At 41.4% G+C, this 17,979-nt stretch overlaps 1 protein-coding gene across 1 annotated transcript in view; it reads right to left on the reverse strand.

The window, feature by feature from the left end:
- The window catches only part of LAMC2 (laminin subunit gamma 2), an 82,252-nt gene extending 71,215 nt beyond the window's left edge, over positions 1–11,037 (reverse strand). Inside the window, exons 1-2 of the mRNA XM_020984372.2 lie at positions 10,857–11,037; positions 3,800–4,090 (exon numbers count right to left, since the gene is read on the reverse strand). Of these exons, the coding sequence (XP_020840031.1) occupies positions 3,800–3,875 (76 nt within the window). The 5' untranslated portion in view covers positions 3,876–4,090; positions 10,857–11,037. The remainder of the gene's footprint in view (positions 1–3,799; positions 4,091–10,856) is intronic.
- Between the last annotated feature and the right edge of the window lie 6,942 nt (positions 11,038–17,979).

Here is a 17,979-nt window from a genome sequence, read left to right on the forward strand (position 1 = left end):
TAAATAAATGGTATGAAGGAAGATGCTATCTACCCCAAGAGAAAGAATTGATAAATAGAAGCATTTATAGTATGGTTTTACAAACAAGTGTGTATATATACATACATACATATATACATGTATATAATTTGGGTTTAATTGTAGCCTTCTATAGGACAAGAGAGGGGAAAAAAATAAAAGGTGCACAGCAGAGCACAAAAGGAAATCTAGAAGGAAGCAGAGAAAAGCAGGGTAGCTTTGAAAACAATGTGGAGTATTTATTACATAGTTTTTTTAAGTGAACAATCTGAAATGGAAATTCATGGTTATATATTGAATCCTCTCTCTATGTTGTGCTGTATACATGGGAATATTTTTTTTTGTATTTTTGTTTTAGTTTTGTATTTAAGTTCAAAATGAATGAAAAAAATTTTAAAAAATAAGTAGTCAGACTGATAATAGCCAGGAGAAATCTGAATGGCATCACTCCACTTTTAATCAATTAATAATCAAGTATTTATTGATAATAATAATATCATTTATCTAGCACTTTAAGGTTTTTACATCTCTTATCTCATATACTCATAACAACCTTTGTGAGGTAGGTGCTATTATTATCCCCATTCTACAGGGGAAGAAACTGAGGCTGAATGAGGTGAGGTGACTTGCCCTGGGTCACATGGCTAATAAGTGTATGAGTGAGATTTGAATCAGGCCCTCCTGTCTTTAAACCCAGCCTTCTGTTCACTGTTTGCATTCAAGGAGTTTACCTTCTACTGCAGAAAGCCACATGTACACATGTAAACTCATTCATCTGTAACCAAGGCTTTCAAAAGAACAGAGGTGACTCAAACATCTGGAAAATCCTTGAAAGTCTCATTCAAAGTCAAAGAAATAAATCTGTTTTGTGAGGGTCATTGGGCCACAGTTAGGTAGGTGGATAGGGTATCCATAAAGTCAAAATCAAAGTAAAAATCAAATTAAAAAATGTTTGTGTTAAGACAGCCAATAATCATTTATTAAGTGCCTGCTATGTGCCAAGTACTCTGTTAAGCACTAGGGATACAAAGAAAGGCAAAACCAGCCCCTGCCTCAAGGAGCTCAGACCCCAATAGAGGAGACAATACGAGATGACTACTATGTACATAAAAAGTTTGAGAGATGTAGTTTCTGGGTAATTAATCATTTTATTAATAATGTTAGCATATTATTAATGAAAGGATGATCATTTGGCCATCTCTCTCAGACAAAGACAAATCATTGAACCCATTCAACACTTTTATGTCTTTGGTAGAGTGGGAGTTCCTGACAGTGGAAGTCAACTCTGATTGGTTAACAATTAATGGGGAACATTGCCCCATACTGCTCTGCATCGACATCATTGGTAGGAATGCCTCTGCCAATGAGATTATAGATATTTAAAGTAAGTAATTCAATCACACAAGCAGTGCAAGTGGCCCATTGGGAATAATATCATATAGGGTGAGGGTGGGGCAGCTTGTACCTTCTAGAAGGAATTGGTCAAGACTAAATAGAAGTGGGAAATCTACATTTCCAGTGGAGCTTCCCAAGATATTCTAGCGGCACTCATGAGACAAGCACTATTGTCCCTCTTCCACACCACGTCTGTCCTTCTCTCCCTTGTTACTGGACCCCAAAGTACAGATGGTGAAGGAAATGAGGTGAACTTGGGCATAGGTTCTATTTCCATTTTCTGCGTTAGGTCCCAAGATGGAAATGTTAGAAGTCCATCAAATCTTGGCAATATACAAAGTAACTAGCTTTGGCCTGTTGAAAGAAGAAAGAATACTGGGTTTGGTATCAAAAAGACCTGATTCAGATCCAGCCTCTGCCACTTATTATGGCAATGTCAATCGGGCAAGTCATTTAAGTTTACTGGGTCTCAGTTTCTTCATTGTGTAATAAAGGCTCTGGGTTTGGCCTCTAAGACCCCTTCCAGCTCTAAATCTGTGATTCCATGTCACTTTCTTTGGCAAAAATATTCCATTGATTATCTGCAATCTATACCACTAGCTCACAGCTGAGAGAGACCTTTGGTCTAGTCCCCTCATTTTATAGATGAGGGAACTGAGACCCAGAAAGGTTAAGCAACTTGCCTAGGGTTACATAGGCAGGCATTCTAGCTGTTACTCACACAAAGAACATATAGCAAAGTGGACAAAACTACAAACCACACAAGCAATGATAGAGCAAAGTGGACAAAAATTACACAAATACAACTGTCAAATCCTATATGTTTGAACATCAAATGAAAATAATTCCCTCTTCCATCAGCCACTTTTGGTAGAGGAATAGTTAGATATAGTGGAATACCTGATCCTCTGCCATTTATTGTCTGTATTACTTTGGACAAGTCATTAACTCTCTGGGCTGTCAGCTCTTCAACTGTAAAACGAAGGAATCGAATCAGATAATGTCTAAAGGTCCATGAATCCTGACACTTCACAGAAGTCCTCCACAGAGATGAGAGCCCTTATCCCAGTCTCAAAGGAAACAGCACACCTTCCTAATGGCTCACTAAAACACTCCAACACAAGTCATTTTTAGTCTTCCAAAGATGATGAGTTGCTCTTTTGTTCCTACATTATGCTAGAATACATAGAGGCAGCATGGAGTTCTAGGCTTGGAATCAGGAAGATAAGGCTTCAAATCCTACATCAGACATTTTAGGAGTCCCTCCAGATTTTTTTGAAACTATGAAAAATGCCACCCAGCACTTATTCATGTCATACATAGTGAATAGAGCACTGAGCCTGGAAGCAGGAAGAACTGATCCTCAGATACTAGCTGTGTGACCCTGGACAAGTCACTTAACCTCTGACTCAGTTTCCTTATCTGTAAAATGGAAATAATAACAACCTACCTTCCAGAGCTGCTGTGACAATCAAATGAGATAATAATTGTAAAGCTCTTGGCACAGTGCCTAGAGGACAGTAAGTGCTAAATAAATGTTAGCTGTGATGATAACAGCATGTAATCAACAGCTTTGTAGCATTTTAAAGTTGCCCAAACATTTTCCACACAAGAACTGGTAAACTTAGTAGTTCCAGTATTACGGTGTCTATTTTACAGATGAGGGAACTGAGTCTCAGAGAGGTTAAATTATTTGCCTGACCTCATAGGGTTAGTAAATATCAGAGCTGAGAGTTGAACACAAATATACAAGGTCACGCCAACCTATGTAATTGTGTATTCAATTACTAACAGTCAACCTCCCTACTGAAAAACACCGTTATATGTTGTCATGACTGACACAACCATTATATGAGTTCCTAGACGAGTGTGAAAGTGTGGTGGAAAAGGTGCATATGTAAGGTACTGTTGTTATTATTCTAAAGTCCAATTTTCTGCCCCAAACAAGGCATTTAAATTCCAGAGAGTCTCTTGAAAAGTTTTTTTTCCTAATCTTTTCAGGGTTCACACCCACTGAAAACATTCCCACCAAAATCCTTTACAAAAAAAAAAAAAGCTATAATGAAAGGGATTTACATACCAGCAAGTTACTGATTAAGCTAGGGACCGTAGACCCAAGGAGCTTATGAAAAGTAAGGAAAACCTTCTTTTGGCACTATGGATTGGATTCACATTTTTAAATCACACCCTAGCATGTTAGTTTTTCCCTCCTTCCAAGTAGAACACCAGGGAAATCCCTGAGTAGGGAGTGAAGAAGTCTGTTCCCAAAAGGGTCCTGACAGATTTAGAACCTTTGGGGGTGCATCTGTCTCAGGTAGGAAAGAGGAAATTTCCCCCCACCCCCAGTTTCAACCAAACTAAACCTTTACCTGTGCTCGTAACTCACCTTCCTTCCTAGAGGTGCCCAGGGCTGCAGGCAGGAGGAAAGAAAAACAGAGGCACCTCAGCCAGAGCGGAGACATCCCGAGGGAGGGAAGAAGGGAGGAAGGGAGGACTCCGGCCTGCCCCTGACCCAAAGGAGGCCTCCTGGACCCAGCAGGGACAGCGGGGAAGCCAACGCTGTTCTGTTGGCTTGGGGTGCTGGCTGCAGCCTCTCCGTGATGTGCACTCAGGTTTCTGCTGTGTCTTCCTTTTCCCCGATCAGGTGGTTATATCGACTCCTCTACCTGACTCAGTCCTGACAGGAAGAGAGAGTGTGTTTCATAATGTGACTCACCTTGTGAATAAGGAGGCCCAGCCCTCAGGAGGCAGACAAATATACACACATCTACACACTCACTCACACACACAGACGTAGAAGTTCCTTAAACTCAGCCGGCCGCCATGCTCCTCCTCAAACCACAAAAATAGAACACACCTGGACAGGGCTAGGGAGGAGAGGGAAGGGGAGAAGAGGCTGCGGTTCTGGGGGCTCCCCGTTTGAGGGTGTCAGCTCCCTCAGGCCTCTCCTTTTCAGATCATCGGAGCTGGTACTCCAATACAAAACTCAAGAGCTCCAAGCACCGCTTTGCTCAGGGTCAGTTCACTTCCAGGGTCTAGTCCTGAGTGAGGAGTAGGAGAAAAGGATCTCTCCAGGCTGGAGTCTGGGACAAGGTCTGGGACCTACCAGAGAGGCCCTGGATCTCAGATGAGAAGAAACATCCCAGAGACATGATGTCAGGCCTGCCACTACTTCGGGGATACAAGGCTGCTGATGTATGAACCAAAGAGTTCCCATTTGGTAATTACTGACAAGACTGGAGTAGGGATTATTCACCTGGGGTCCATGTGTGTATGTATACACACATATATACATATATATGCACATACATACATACACATACACACATATATGTATATACTATAGATAGATAACTATTTCAATGTAATATATTCCTTTGTAAACCAACGTATTTTATTTAATGCATTTAAAAGCAGTATTCTGAGAAGAGGTCCATAAGTTTCATCAAACTGCCAACGGGGTAAATTATCCAAAAAAGGTTAAGAACCCCTAGTATAAAGAACCCTTCACCCCAACCCAAACCACCCATACACACACACACACACACACACACACACACACACACACACACGCAAAACAGAACTAAATCCACCTCCATAGGCTGACAGGAAAATACACAGAGACAACTCAGGAGGAAAGGGAGTTGGATTTGGATCAGACCACCTGATGTGGCTTTTGTATGTTGGTCCCCCTCCCCCCCTCATTGTCAGACTGTAAATTTCTTGAGAACAGAGGTGGGTGTCTGATGGGTTTTTTTTTCTTTTTCTTTGTATCTCTAGTGCCTAACCCAGTATCTGGCAAACAGTAGGTCTTGATAAATGCTTGCTGATTTGACTTCAGTTTTCTGTTTACCTCCTGTGTGACCTTGGGGAAGTCACTTAAATTTTCTGGGCCTCAGTTCGATCATCTGTAAAATGAAAGGGTTCTGCTAGACAACCTCTAAGGTCCCTTCCAGCTCCAAACCCATGATCCTATCACCCCTTTGCCTCCATATTGCTTTCATCATTTCATTTTTGTGGCGCTTGGCTTCTTCATCTGGATGATAAGGGGTTCAGTCCCTAAGGGCCCATTCATTTCCAATATTCTATGGTTCTAACATTCTATGATGTTCTGTAGCATTGATGACAACAATGACATTTTTTTCCCTTAGGCCCAAGTGGCACTTTTCATCCTTCTCAACAGAACTCTAAGCCTCTGCCAGCTGTCTCATGGGTCTGGCACTGGCTTAGTAATAAGCATATGGAAGCTGTTGATCCTGTCTTTTTACTAGTATGGTGTATTGGGGGAATCACTGGCCTGGCAATCATGAAACCTGAATTCTGGTCCCAGTCCACTCACTGACTTACTTAAGCAAGTCAGTGTGACCTTAGGCCACTTACCTGTCTGGTCTGAGTCTCAGTTTCCTCAACCATAAAATGAGAACGTCAGTATGCCTATGCTTGTGTTCAAGAAAATCAGTGGCTTTTATAAAAAGAGCAGGACAGGTGTGGCTAGACAACAGGTTATGTAAAATACACACACACACACACACACACACACACACACACACACCCAAAATCCCTGGGTGTTTTAGTGGCCTGCAAACTCAACATGAGTCAACAGTGCGACATGACAGACAAAAATACCAACTCATTCTCAGGTTGCATCCTAAGATTATGTCCAAAAGGAGAATGCTGATAATCTCCTTGTATTTGCACTGATCTAACCACACCTGAAGTACTGTATTCAGCTCTGGCAGCCACATTTGAGGAAGGAGATTGAGAGGCTGGAGCAAGTCCAGAAGAGGACAAGCAGACCAGACAATGTCGCAGGAGGATCACCTGAAGGATAAGGGATAGTTTAGCCAGGAGAAGAAAATTCGGGGGGGGGAGGGGAGCATAGTGTCTTCAGGTATTTGAAGGCATACCCAATGAAAGAAAGACTAGATCCGTCTTGCTTGGCTTCCGAAGGCAGAGCTAGCAACACTGGGCAGAAGTTTCAGAGAGGCAGATTTTGGCTTCCTCCTAATTAAAACTATCCCAAAGAGGCGTGGGTGGGTGCCAAGGGCAATGGGTTCCCCTTGCCTGGAAACCGTCAAGCTGAGACTAGGTGACCAATCATTGGGAATGATACAGAAGGAATTCCTTGTACTAGAACAGCTCTAGGGTCCTTTTCGACTCTGAGATTTTGTGAAATAATCTCTCAGATTCTCAGTGCTTCGAAAATTCTATGACTCTAAGATGTTGCGGACCGAGCTCTCCCCCACGTCTTCAGAACTGACCCAAGCCCTCAGATCTGGGATGAGACAGTGTCACTGCTACAGTGACTGGCAAATGGGCAGCAACACTCCTGTACCATCTTTCTCCTTTTAATACCTGAAAACCAAACTCCACAAGGGAAATACAGAAAGTACAGCACTTGGCAAATGTTGTTGTCGTTGTTGTTGTGTGTCCATCATTCTGGTGATGTGGTGGCATGCAAGTGAATTGGATTTAAGTGAGGGAGGGCTGTGCAAAGTCGCCAGCCTCACTTTCTCCTCAGGAGCCAGCTTGGTCCGGTGGCAAGATATAGATCAGGACAACTAGAGATGGCCCTGGATGTAGTGGGAGACCATGGCCTCTTTCAGCTAAGGTCTGTAACAGGTCTCAGATTGACTGAGGCAACACCCATTCAGTGATTAGGACTAGGTAAGAAATGAGGCAGAGAATGGCCTCTTTATCTAGTCAAAACCAAAATCAATCTAAGAGGGGAAGACTCTAAGAGGTTTTGTCCACTGTAAGCCATCAGAACCCAAACAATGACCAAATGGGACCTATTATTGGCCAATCAACGAGAGCTGGAATGATTTGGGTACATATAGGCACTTAATAAATACTTATTTCCTTCTTTCCTAGTGCTTGATAAATGAGTGTTGAATTTGAAATACATTTAAGAAACAAAATGCTTCAATCCCAGTGCACATCTCAACTTCGTCTATAAAAATACACCTTTGTTTCTGAGACAGCAACTAGATTCCACTCTGAATCCATCTAATTCTGTTAGTTCTCTTTAGATAAGCCCCTCTAAGACAGTTCTGGGGCCATATGTATACATGCCACCCAGGGAGCTGTGCAGGTATATAATACCACCCAAGCATCCCAGAGGGGCCCCGAAGGCAGCAGCTTCTGTCCATTGGAACGGTCTCTCTGGCATTTCAAAAGATAAAGCAACCTGTGTTCTCTGTCTCTCTTTCTCTGTCTCTGTCTCTCTCTTTGTGTCTCTGTGTCTGTGTCTGTCTCTTTCTGTGTCTCTCTGTCTCTGTCTCAGTATGTCTGTGTCTGTGTCTGACTGTCTCACTCACTCTCTCTTTCTCTCTGTCTTTAGGGGCTCAGAATTTGAACTGCCTCTTGTTTTAAGAAATCAACTCTTGGATTTTCTTTCTAATCTTTCAGAATGTTTGGACATTCATATGGAGATTAATTCCAAGTGCTGACTGGGATACTTTAACAGTTCAGCAGTTCTACTAAAAAGAAAGCAAGGAAAGCATTTGGGTATTTCTGAAAGGTGTGGCCAGGATGAATTATGGACAGCTCTGAAAACTCCCTTTGTCCAGTTTTGTTTGTTTCTCAGTCATCTCCCTGGGAGCCTTCCTTTTTTTTTTTTTAAAGTTCTGGACTTGGCAGTGTGGTATGAGGGAAGGAGCACTGACTGACTTTAGAGTCCAAACGCCTCAGTTCAAATCCTTGGTTGGCTTCTGAGATCCCTTCTAGCTCCAGATCCATATTCCTCAGATTGCATAGAAAGCTCTGCATTTCTGCTACGGACTGCTCATTCGTTAAAAGAGCGTATCAAATGTAACCAGGTGGTCACAAACAAGGTTCTATTTTTTTGCATCCAAGGGACAACATTTTTGCAATGCAATTTAATGAATTTCATAACCCTCCTCTCTCCCAAAACCCTCAAAAAGAAAATTACCAGTGACATATTGATTTTTACTTTAAAGACCCACCATTACCTTAGTTAACTTTTAAACAGAATGCACGGAATGCCACCTACTTTCGAAATCCCTTGTGGTTTTTTTTAACTTGAAGGATAAGCTTTTAAAGGGCCAGCAGCCAGCTAGAGGCAATACTACTAAGGCTAGAACAATTCTTTCCCTTTAAAGATCCCCTCTTCATTAATTAAATATGTCAATATATGCGTAAGTATTCAGAGCTTAAAATTATGCAAGCAAAAAACCAAAACCAACTACCCTCCCAGGTCCTTTTACTTCAGTCAAGGGAAATGCCCATAAATGGAAACACTTCATTGTTTTCCCAGATCAGCTGGTTAAGTTCTCCCCGTTGGATGATCTCCAAGATACAGTATTCTCTGACCAATGCCAAGGTTATAAGTACCCACTTTATGGAGAGACTTAGAATAATTTGCCTGCAGTCAAGGTTCAAGGTGCTAACAGAGCCAAGAGTAAGAAGCCAGGAATCCCAGAGCATACCTGTAACTTACAGCAGGGGTGGGGAATTTTTATTCTATTAAGAGCCACTGACTCATAGCGGGTGGAAAATCAATCCAGGCCACATACAAAAAAGCAACTTAATTTCTATTCTTTTCCCCTTACACAAATACACTGTAAATCATTCAACAGTTAAATTAGCAACAAGGGACTTTGTTCTATTTGGCCCCAAAGAGAAAAATGGTTGGAAGTTGCAAAGGCTGAAAGATTTTGTCTGAATTTAAGAAGAAAAAAAAAACTCCTTCACCATTAGAGTTAGTCAAAAACTACCCAAAAGAGGGCTGACTTGGGAGGTAGTGAGCTCCCCCCTCACTGGGGAATTCCCAATAAAAACTGGCTATTCATTTATATTATAGAGGATATTCTTGCTTAGGTATGGGTTGGACTGTTTGTTCTGTGGACTTCAAAGTATTATGACCTGTTATCTACTGCCCTTTGAAATGTTCATGTGAAACTAGAAAGTACTATACCAAAAGAACCTTCATAAAGACAACATGCCAGCATTAATGTTGGTATCTGTAAATGAGCACGACTTCTGTCTTCAGTAATATAAAATCATAACGTTAATAGACACTTAGAGATGTCTTATCAACCTAGAGATGACAGTCAAATGAGCTGATGAAGAAAATGGCAAACATGCCAGTATCTTTACCAAGAAAAACCCAAGAAGAGTTGGGCATGACTGTCAGCAACATAACCCTGTGAAGTAAGCACTGCTGGGATTAATACTTCCATTTTACCAATGAGGAAACAAGCCCAGAAATGTTAAGTAACTTGCCCTTCTCCAACTCATTTTATAGATGAGGAAACTGAGGCAACCAGGGTTAAGTGATTTGCCCAGGGTCACACAGCTAGTAAGTGTCTGAGGCCAGATTTGAACTCAGGAAGATGAGTCTGACTCCAGGCCTAGCATTCTATCCACTTTGACACTTAGCTGCCTCACCTTGGTCATACAGCTATAAGTATCAAAGGCAGTATTTTAATGCAGATCTTCCTGAATCTAAGTTTATTTGACTCCAACACAATATATAGCTGTCGCTTAATAAATGCTAGTTGACTAACAACCCATATCACAGGGAAAAAATTGAGAGTGAGTGTGTGTGTTGTGGGGGTGTGAGGGTGTGAGGGTGTGAGGGTAGGAATGTAAATGAGGCAGAATAGTCCAGGTAGTATAAAGAGTATTGAGCTTGGGGTCAAGAGTTCCTGGGTTCTAGTCCTTTCTCTGACACTTATTATCTGAGTGACCCTGAGTGAACCTCGGTTTCTTCATCTGCAAAATGAGATAATAATACTTGTATTACCTGCCTTACAGGGATATTAAGAAGGTAAGTTGTAAGCCCTGAAGTATTATATAAACATGAGTTTTATTTTTGCCTGCCCAAATACTCATTTAATAAATAATTAAATGCCTATCACATACAGAATATTGTGCTGGAAGAAATACAAAGCTCAGAAAAAAAAGAAATACAAAATTCAGGTAAGGGGAAATATCTCTCAAGGAGTTTTTAATTTAGTGGAGGCAGAAGACAAACACAGATAACTATAAAATGTAACAGATCATCATAATAACTATTACATACTAATAATAGCTAGCATTTAGCTAGCACTTTAAGATTTACATATGTTAACTCACTTGCTCCTCACAAAATCCCTATAAGGTAGGTGCTATTACTGGGTTCATTTTACAGATCTGAGGCAACATTCAAACTCAGGTCTGCCTTACTCCAAGTCCCACACTCCATCCATTGTGAATCAGAGAGTGGCAGAGACAAGCATTAAGTGAAATCTGAGAGGAAAGAAAATCGAAGGTTCTCTATGAACACAAACATCCCTTTATTAAGGGACTTTGTTTTAGACCTCCTGACCAAATGTGAGTTTAAACTTCAAACAACATCTCTTAGAATATGTCTCTAAACTATAGTTTCGTCATCAATCTGTTCTGGTGATTAGTTATTCATTTTCTTTATACGTCACCTTTTTCCTGCTTCCCTGGATAGCCACTACAGGTCCTCATGCAAAGTCCCTTGACATCTATCCCATCATTCCTCAGACAGCTTTCTTCTTGCTCTACTATCACCCAAGACCAAGAAAACTGTCTTCAACCAGCCTTCCTCAGGCTCTTTAAAATGGTCTGAGCTCTGTTGTTAATTAGAAGGAGAAGAGTAGCCCAGGGCGGTTTAAATCCCCAATCACTTTGTCCCAAGATTCAAATATTCTGAGAACTGGTTAAAGAAAAAAAAATCCCCAAATATTCCACTGCTGTTCTGCGATCAGATTACGGATTGGATCTGGCTTCTGTTTCATAAGGCAGGATGGAGTGATGCAACACCTAGAAAGAACGAATGAGGGTTGATTAGGTACTTCCTATATGCAAAGCACTGGGGCATGTAAGCAGAAAGTCAAAACAGTCCCTGCTCTCAAGGAGCTCACACTCTGATAGGGAGAGACAACAAAAATAGGAAATGTCATCAGTAGAGTGAGTGGAAGGGTGTCATGATCCTTAAGGTGCAATGCCAAAGCAGATGGTAATATTTCCCCTGATTAAACCATGTCTGTTTCTGATTTCAAGTCATTTGACAGTGCCAAGGAATTTGGTGGCTAGAACTTCTTTTTAAGTCACCAGTAGCTGTGGCCACTGTAAAAGGGGCTCCAGAACCTGCAGAATTGTTGCATTGAATCTCATTAGATTATAAGCTCCTTGAGGACAGGAACTGTCTTTTGCCTCTCCCAGCCACTGGAACATTTTGTTGTTATTGAGGCATTTTTCAGTCATGTCTGATTCTTGGTGATCCCACTGGTGGGGTTTTTGGCAAAGACACTGGAGCGGCTTGCCATTTCCTTCTCCAGCTCATTTTACAGATGAGGAAGGTGGGCCAAACAGGGTCACACAGCTAGTAAGTGTCTGAGGCAGCATTTGAACTCAGGTTTTCCTGACTCTAGCCCTAGTGTTCTTATCCATTTCACTACCCAGCTGCCCTTCCTGGTACATGGTAGGTACTTAATAAATGTTTGCTGATTGACTGATTAATCTCCGCAAGAATTGATTTCCTAGATAATGATCGTCAGGGCTAGGCTGAAAATAGGGTTGGTGATCTGGAGGTTGCTGCTCTTCTCATGGATGGCAGTCATTTGGTTTTGCTAGTATCAAAGATGATGAGTCCCTTCTCCACAGGAGCTGCCCCCGTCAGTGAAGGCTGAACTGGAAGCAAGGCCCACGGTCTGGCAGAGCTATTCCCAAGGCTCTTGGGCTCAGGACCCCGTACCGCCTTCATCAGAGGCTGAGAAGAGGTGGTTATTGTGCTTTGACTCAGCTGGCACGTGCTGTCTCCTGTCTCTCCCTCAAGTGGCTTGCTGCTTCAGCTATGCTAACTTTGCCTATCTCCTCAGCAACAGCCTGCCAGCAGTTGGGGGAAGATGCCTGGTCTCTTCTCTGTAGGGTTTTCTTCTCTGGATGCTGGCTGCAAAGATTAGGCAGGAAGTAAGGTCTGGAAGATATTGCTTTTGCCAAGGTTCTTGGACTTACCTGAACATCAATGGAAACTGGTAAATACCAATCTTCACTGTGGTGAGGGCCACATTGGTGTTGGCTGTGGTGAGTACCAGTGATCTACATTAAACCTAGCAGAAATTGTTATGGAAAAGATAGAGAGCCTAACTCACTAAGTTTAAAGATTTCTCCATTCTGCCTTACATGACCAGAGAAGTCTTTTATCTGTTTGTGATATAATGGAAAACATTTCAAGATGTGTCAAACCCATTTCTCACATTTTCACGTGAGGACAAATAATGACAGAAGGAACCTAGAACACATGACTCTAGAGAGAAAGATAGACTTAAGTAAATTTTGCTTTCCCCCCAATCAAGGGTATGCATCAGACTTATTTCTGACATTCCTCTCCTTCTCTGTTACAAATTCTATAATTAGCCTGTCACTTCTCACCAAGGTTCCCATCATTCCTACTTCAGTACCCTCAATTCCTTCCATCCCTATAACTCCTGCATTTTAAGTTTTAGTCCAAAAATTCAAATCCTGTTTTTAGACACCACCTTCTTAACCAGGGGAGCTGACATTCTAGATCTGATTCTGACTAACAAAGCAGAACTGACTGCTGAAGTAGTAATGATGGAACCTTAAGGGGGAAGTGACCAATCCATATTAAAATTAATGATGCAGAAAGAGGGAAGCTTAGGCATAGGCTGACACTCACTTTGGATTTTAAGAAAATGAATTTCAAAGGATTTGGAGAAAGAATAGAGTAAGATCCATGGCTTAAAATTCTATAGAAGGGGCAGGTGGGTAGCACCAGCCGTGGAGTTGGGAGGACCTGAGTTCAAATTTGGTCTCAGACACTTTACACCTACTAGCTGTGTGTGTGACCCTGGGCAAGTCATTTAACCCCAATTGCCTCCCCAAAAAGCAAAAAAGGGGGGGGGAGCTGTTTATTATCCCCATTTTATAGGGGATGAAATGGAAGCCCAAAGGAATTAGGTGACTTACACACTGTCATACAATGAGTAAGTGTCTAAGGGGATGGTTGATCCCCAGTCTTCTGGCTCCTAAGCTGGTATTCTTTACCCTAAACCACATTGCCTCACAAAAAAAAGAAAGCAGCATGCATAGACCATTATTATAGTATAAGAAAAAACAAATACGAAGATTTCAGAAAATCATGAGAAGGTCTAGGTCAGCTGATAGAGACTGAGCCAACTGCACAGTGTGTGTGTGTGTGTGTGTGTGTGTGTGTGTGTGTGTGTATACATATATACACACACACACACACACACATTGACTCCAGCAGTGTAAATTAAGGTAATGGTAAAAGGCAACCAGATGCAGGCAAAATACAATGGACAACATGGGTCCAAAAAGATAAAAAATAAAGTAACATCTTTCTTTTCTATTAAATAGTAAACTACAGAAGTGAAAAGTAATGTGCAGCTGATAACATAGGGTGGTTTTTTTTTAATCAACTGTTTGTTTAGTACTTTTTTTCTAAGGAAAGGAATTGGTGGCTTCATCCAACATGGCTTCCTCCAGAACAAATCATACCAGACTCTAAATTTCCTTCTTCAACAGAGCTATTAGGCTGGTGGGCTAGAGGTAAACTTCAATAGTATCCCTGGATTGAAGCAAATCATTTGACAAAATCTGTATTCCATATCCACGGACAAGGTGGAGCATTTTGGACTGAAGTGATAGTCAAGTTGGATAGATTCAGAACTGGTTTAATGATCTAAATCCAAAGAGTGGTTATAAATAGGCTGACCTTTCTTGAGCTCTTGACCTTAGTTTCCTCATCTGTAAAGTGAGGGGGTTAGACTAGATCAAAGGTTTCCAACCCCTACCCACAGGCCACATGCAGTCTGCGATACTCCCAAGTGCTGCTGAACCAGATTAAAATGAAATTGAGAAATATTTAACAAAATAAATAATCATACAATAAAACATAAATAGCATCGCATTTTAAACTAGATCAATATGAGGCTTTCAGAGACCTTTTGGTGCAGGTTAGTGGTCCCTGTTTTGATTTGAGTTTGATACCATCGGACTGGTTGCTCCCTTCGTGTTCGGGAGGTCCTACCACAGGTCGGGCACAAATAGTCCATGTGAACATTTGGAGTGGAGATGTCTTTAAATTTGTGTATCTCATGTTTCTTTTGAGCTACTGCAGTCTCTAACTCTAGAATCCATTTGGAGGGAGATATCTGGTAGGTCCTTGGCCCTGTGTTATTGAGTATTTTTAATCAATGACCTATCAATTTGACCAGAATGCCATCTATGCCTAGATGGCATTCTGGTCAAATTTGCCAAGACCACAAACTAGAAGGAAGAGCTATCACACCTCTCTCCCCGTTGTGTGCTCTATCATTTACTTATACTGGCCTACTGAGAGACTAAAAGTATTGGTCAGAATCTAATTTTTAAAAATTAATTTATGTATTTTCAGTTTTCAACATTCACTTTCATAAGCTTTTGAGTTATAATTTTTCTCCCCATCCCTTCCCACCTCCTTCCCCAAGATGACACACAATCTGATATAGGCTCAACATACACATTCCTATTAAACATATCTTCCCATTCGTCATGTTTTAAAGAAGAATTAGAACCAATAGGAGGAACCATAAGAAAGAAGAAACAAAACATAACAGAAGGGGAAAAAAAAGAGCAAATAGTATGCTTCGATCTGTATTCAGACTCCATGGTTCTTTCTCTGGGTATGGATAGCATTTTCCATCATGAGACTTTTGGAGATGTCTTAGATCCTTGCATTGCTGAGAAGAGCTGAGTATATCAAAGTTAGTCATCACACAACATGACTGTTCCTGTGTACAACGTTCTCCTGGTTCTACCCACTTCACTCAGCATCAATCCATATGGGTCTTTGTAGGTTTTTCTGAAGTCTGCCTGCTCATCATTTCTTACAGCACAATAGTATTCCATTCCATTCATATACCACTAGTTCAGCCATTCCCCAATTGATGGGCATCCTCTCAGTTTCCAATTCTTTGCCACTACAGAAAGAGCTGCTATGAATATTTTTGTACATGTGGGTCGGGTCCTTTTCCCATCTGTATGATCTCTTTGGGATACAGCCCTAGAAATGCTATTGCTGGGTCAAAGGGTATAGACATTTTTATACCCCTTTGAGCATAGTTCCAAATTGCTCTCCAGAATGACTGGATGAGTTCACAACTCCTTGGTCTGAATCTATTAAGATGAAGCTTAATGGGATAAGTATGAAGCCCAGCTCTTAGGTTTGAGGAATCTTGTTCAAATACAACAGACAGGAGACATAATTCAACCAGAGTTCAGGTGAAAACGATCTGGGGTTGTGAGTGGATAGCAGACCAATCTCACTCAACCTTGTGACATAGTAGCTAAAAGCTAATGTCCTTAGGCCATATTAAAAGGGCATAGCCTCCAGAATGATGGAGGTGACATTCCCCGCAGCATTTCATCCTGGTCAGATGAAGTATCTGGAGCATTGCATTTAGTTCTGGGTGCTTTATTCTAGGCAAGACTTCGACAAGTTTGAGCATGTCCAGATAAGCATAATCACAATGGTAGAGGATGTGCCAGGGAAGATTTCATAATATTCCTCTTCATCAACTCTGCTGTCCAGGAAAACTGAACTGTTAGCCAAGCTCCAAACTTGATACTTTATCTTAAACTTGCCGGTGTGCATTCACAAAGTTGTCCTCCATACCTAGAATGTACTCTCTCTCTCTGTCTGTCTCTCTCTCTCCCCTTACCTTTGCTTCTCAGAAATCCTGGCTCAGTTCAGATTCCGATTCCCGTTTCCCATGATCTCTCCAGTTTGTATTACGTAAGATTAGAACTACCACTGGACCTAGTAGATACCTCCAAGCAGGGTAGTCCATGTGGAGATCTTTGTTTAGTCACCTAGGATCCAGCAAAGAAACATAAAACAGAAGAAGCAGCCAGAGGCCCAGGCTCAAGGTCATTTAGCTAAGCCCCCATACCCTAGCTGTCATGCAGGAGTAAATAACATGATGTTATAGCGGAGAAGGGCCATCTGTCCCACTAAGTCCCTGAGTTACAAGATGGCACCTGGAGAGTTTAAAGAAGAGAAATAAAGGTGGAGTCACTACTTTCTTAAAGGTCCACCAAATCATCAGCCCTTATGGCTCAGGGCCAATAAAGAGATTGCTTTTCGTCCCCAAACACCAGAGTTATTTGGTGCTAAGTCACACAAGGCCAGCAGGAAGGAGCCAATGACTTCATCATCCCTAAAGTGCCCAAGATGTCAGTTAGCTTCCTTGATCAGCTGGGAGTAGGCAGGGCAGCTCTGTGTGTCAATTTAAGCGTTTTCTTCCTCTTCACATTCCTTCTTTATACTTATTTGTGTGCATGTTGTATCACCCAGCAGACTGTTAGCTACCTGACATCAGAAACTGTTTTGTTTTCATCTTTGTGATTCCAACACTTTAGCACAATGTCTTTGGGGCAGCTAGGTGATGCAGTGGGTAGAACCTGAGACCTTAAGTCAGGAAGACCTGAGTTCAAATTCTGCCTCAGACACTTACTGGCTACCTGACCCTGAACAAGTCACTTAACCCTGTTTGCCTCAGTTTCCTCATCTGTCAAATGAGCTGGAGAAGGAAATGGCAAACCACTCCGCTAACTTTGCCAAGAAAACCCCAAATGGGGTCATAAAGATTCAGATATGACTGAACAACAATAAAAGCACAGTGCCTTGCACATAGTAGGTGTTTAATAAATGTTTATTAAATGAATTGGTCAGCAGTTTTATGGTACAGTGGAAAGAACAGTGGTTCTGGAATCAGAGGGCCGAAGTTCCAATCTACCTCTGCCACTTACTACCTGTGTGACCTTGGCCAAGTCACTTAACTTCTAGACCTAAATTTCTTCATCTACAAAATGAAGGGGCTGGATTATAGAGTCTCAAAGGTCTCTTCCAGCACTAAACCTACTATCCCATAGTTAAGGAAAATGGGAATGTTTTGTCTGGGAGAGAGAGATATAAATGGGACATGGTAACTGTCCTCTAGTATCTGAAAGATTGTTTCATAAAAGGGGAATTAGACTTATTCCAGAGGACAGGACCCGTGGTGCAGTGTTAAGAGGTTGGGATTTGTGGTTGTTTAACCTGGGTTTTGATCTGTGTCATATTGGGCATGTTGCTTCACTAGCTTGGGCCTCAGTTTCCTCAATTGGACCAGATCAGGGATTCTTAAACTGGGGTCGGCAAACTGTTAAAAAAAAGAATATTTTTTGAACGATATATTACAATATAATTGGTTTATTTTGTAATATTTTATTTTATGCATTTAAAAACATCATTCTGAAAAATTATCTGTGGGCTTCAGACTTCCAAAAGGGTCTATGACATAAAAATGGTAAAAATCCCTGCACTAGTCAATCTTTATTGATGAGTGTGTGAGCTAGGAACTATGAATGAAAATCACAGGGAGGCAGATCTAGGTTTGAGGTAAAGAAAAACTCCATTATTGAGTGATGCAGACCAAGTAAAATGATGGATATAAAGCCAGATGGTTGTTTTGGCCAGCTATGTAAGGTTTTGTAAATCCTAAATCACTATGCTGTTATTCT

The sequence above is a fragment of the Phascolarctos cinereus genome, unplaced genomic scaffold, assembly GCF_003287225.1.
Source record: "Phascolarctos cinereus isolate Bilbo 61053 unplaced genomic scaffold, phaCin_HiC Scaffold_5;HRSCAF=322, whole genome shotgun sequence".
NCBI classification, from domain to species: Eukaryota; Metazoa; Chordata; class Mammalia; order Diprotodontia; family Phascolarctidae; genus Phascolarctos; species Phascolarctos cinereus.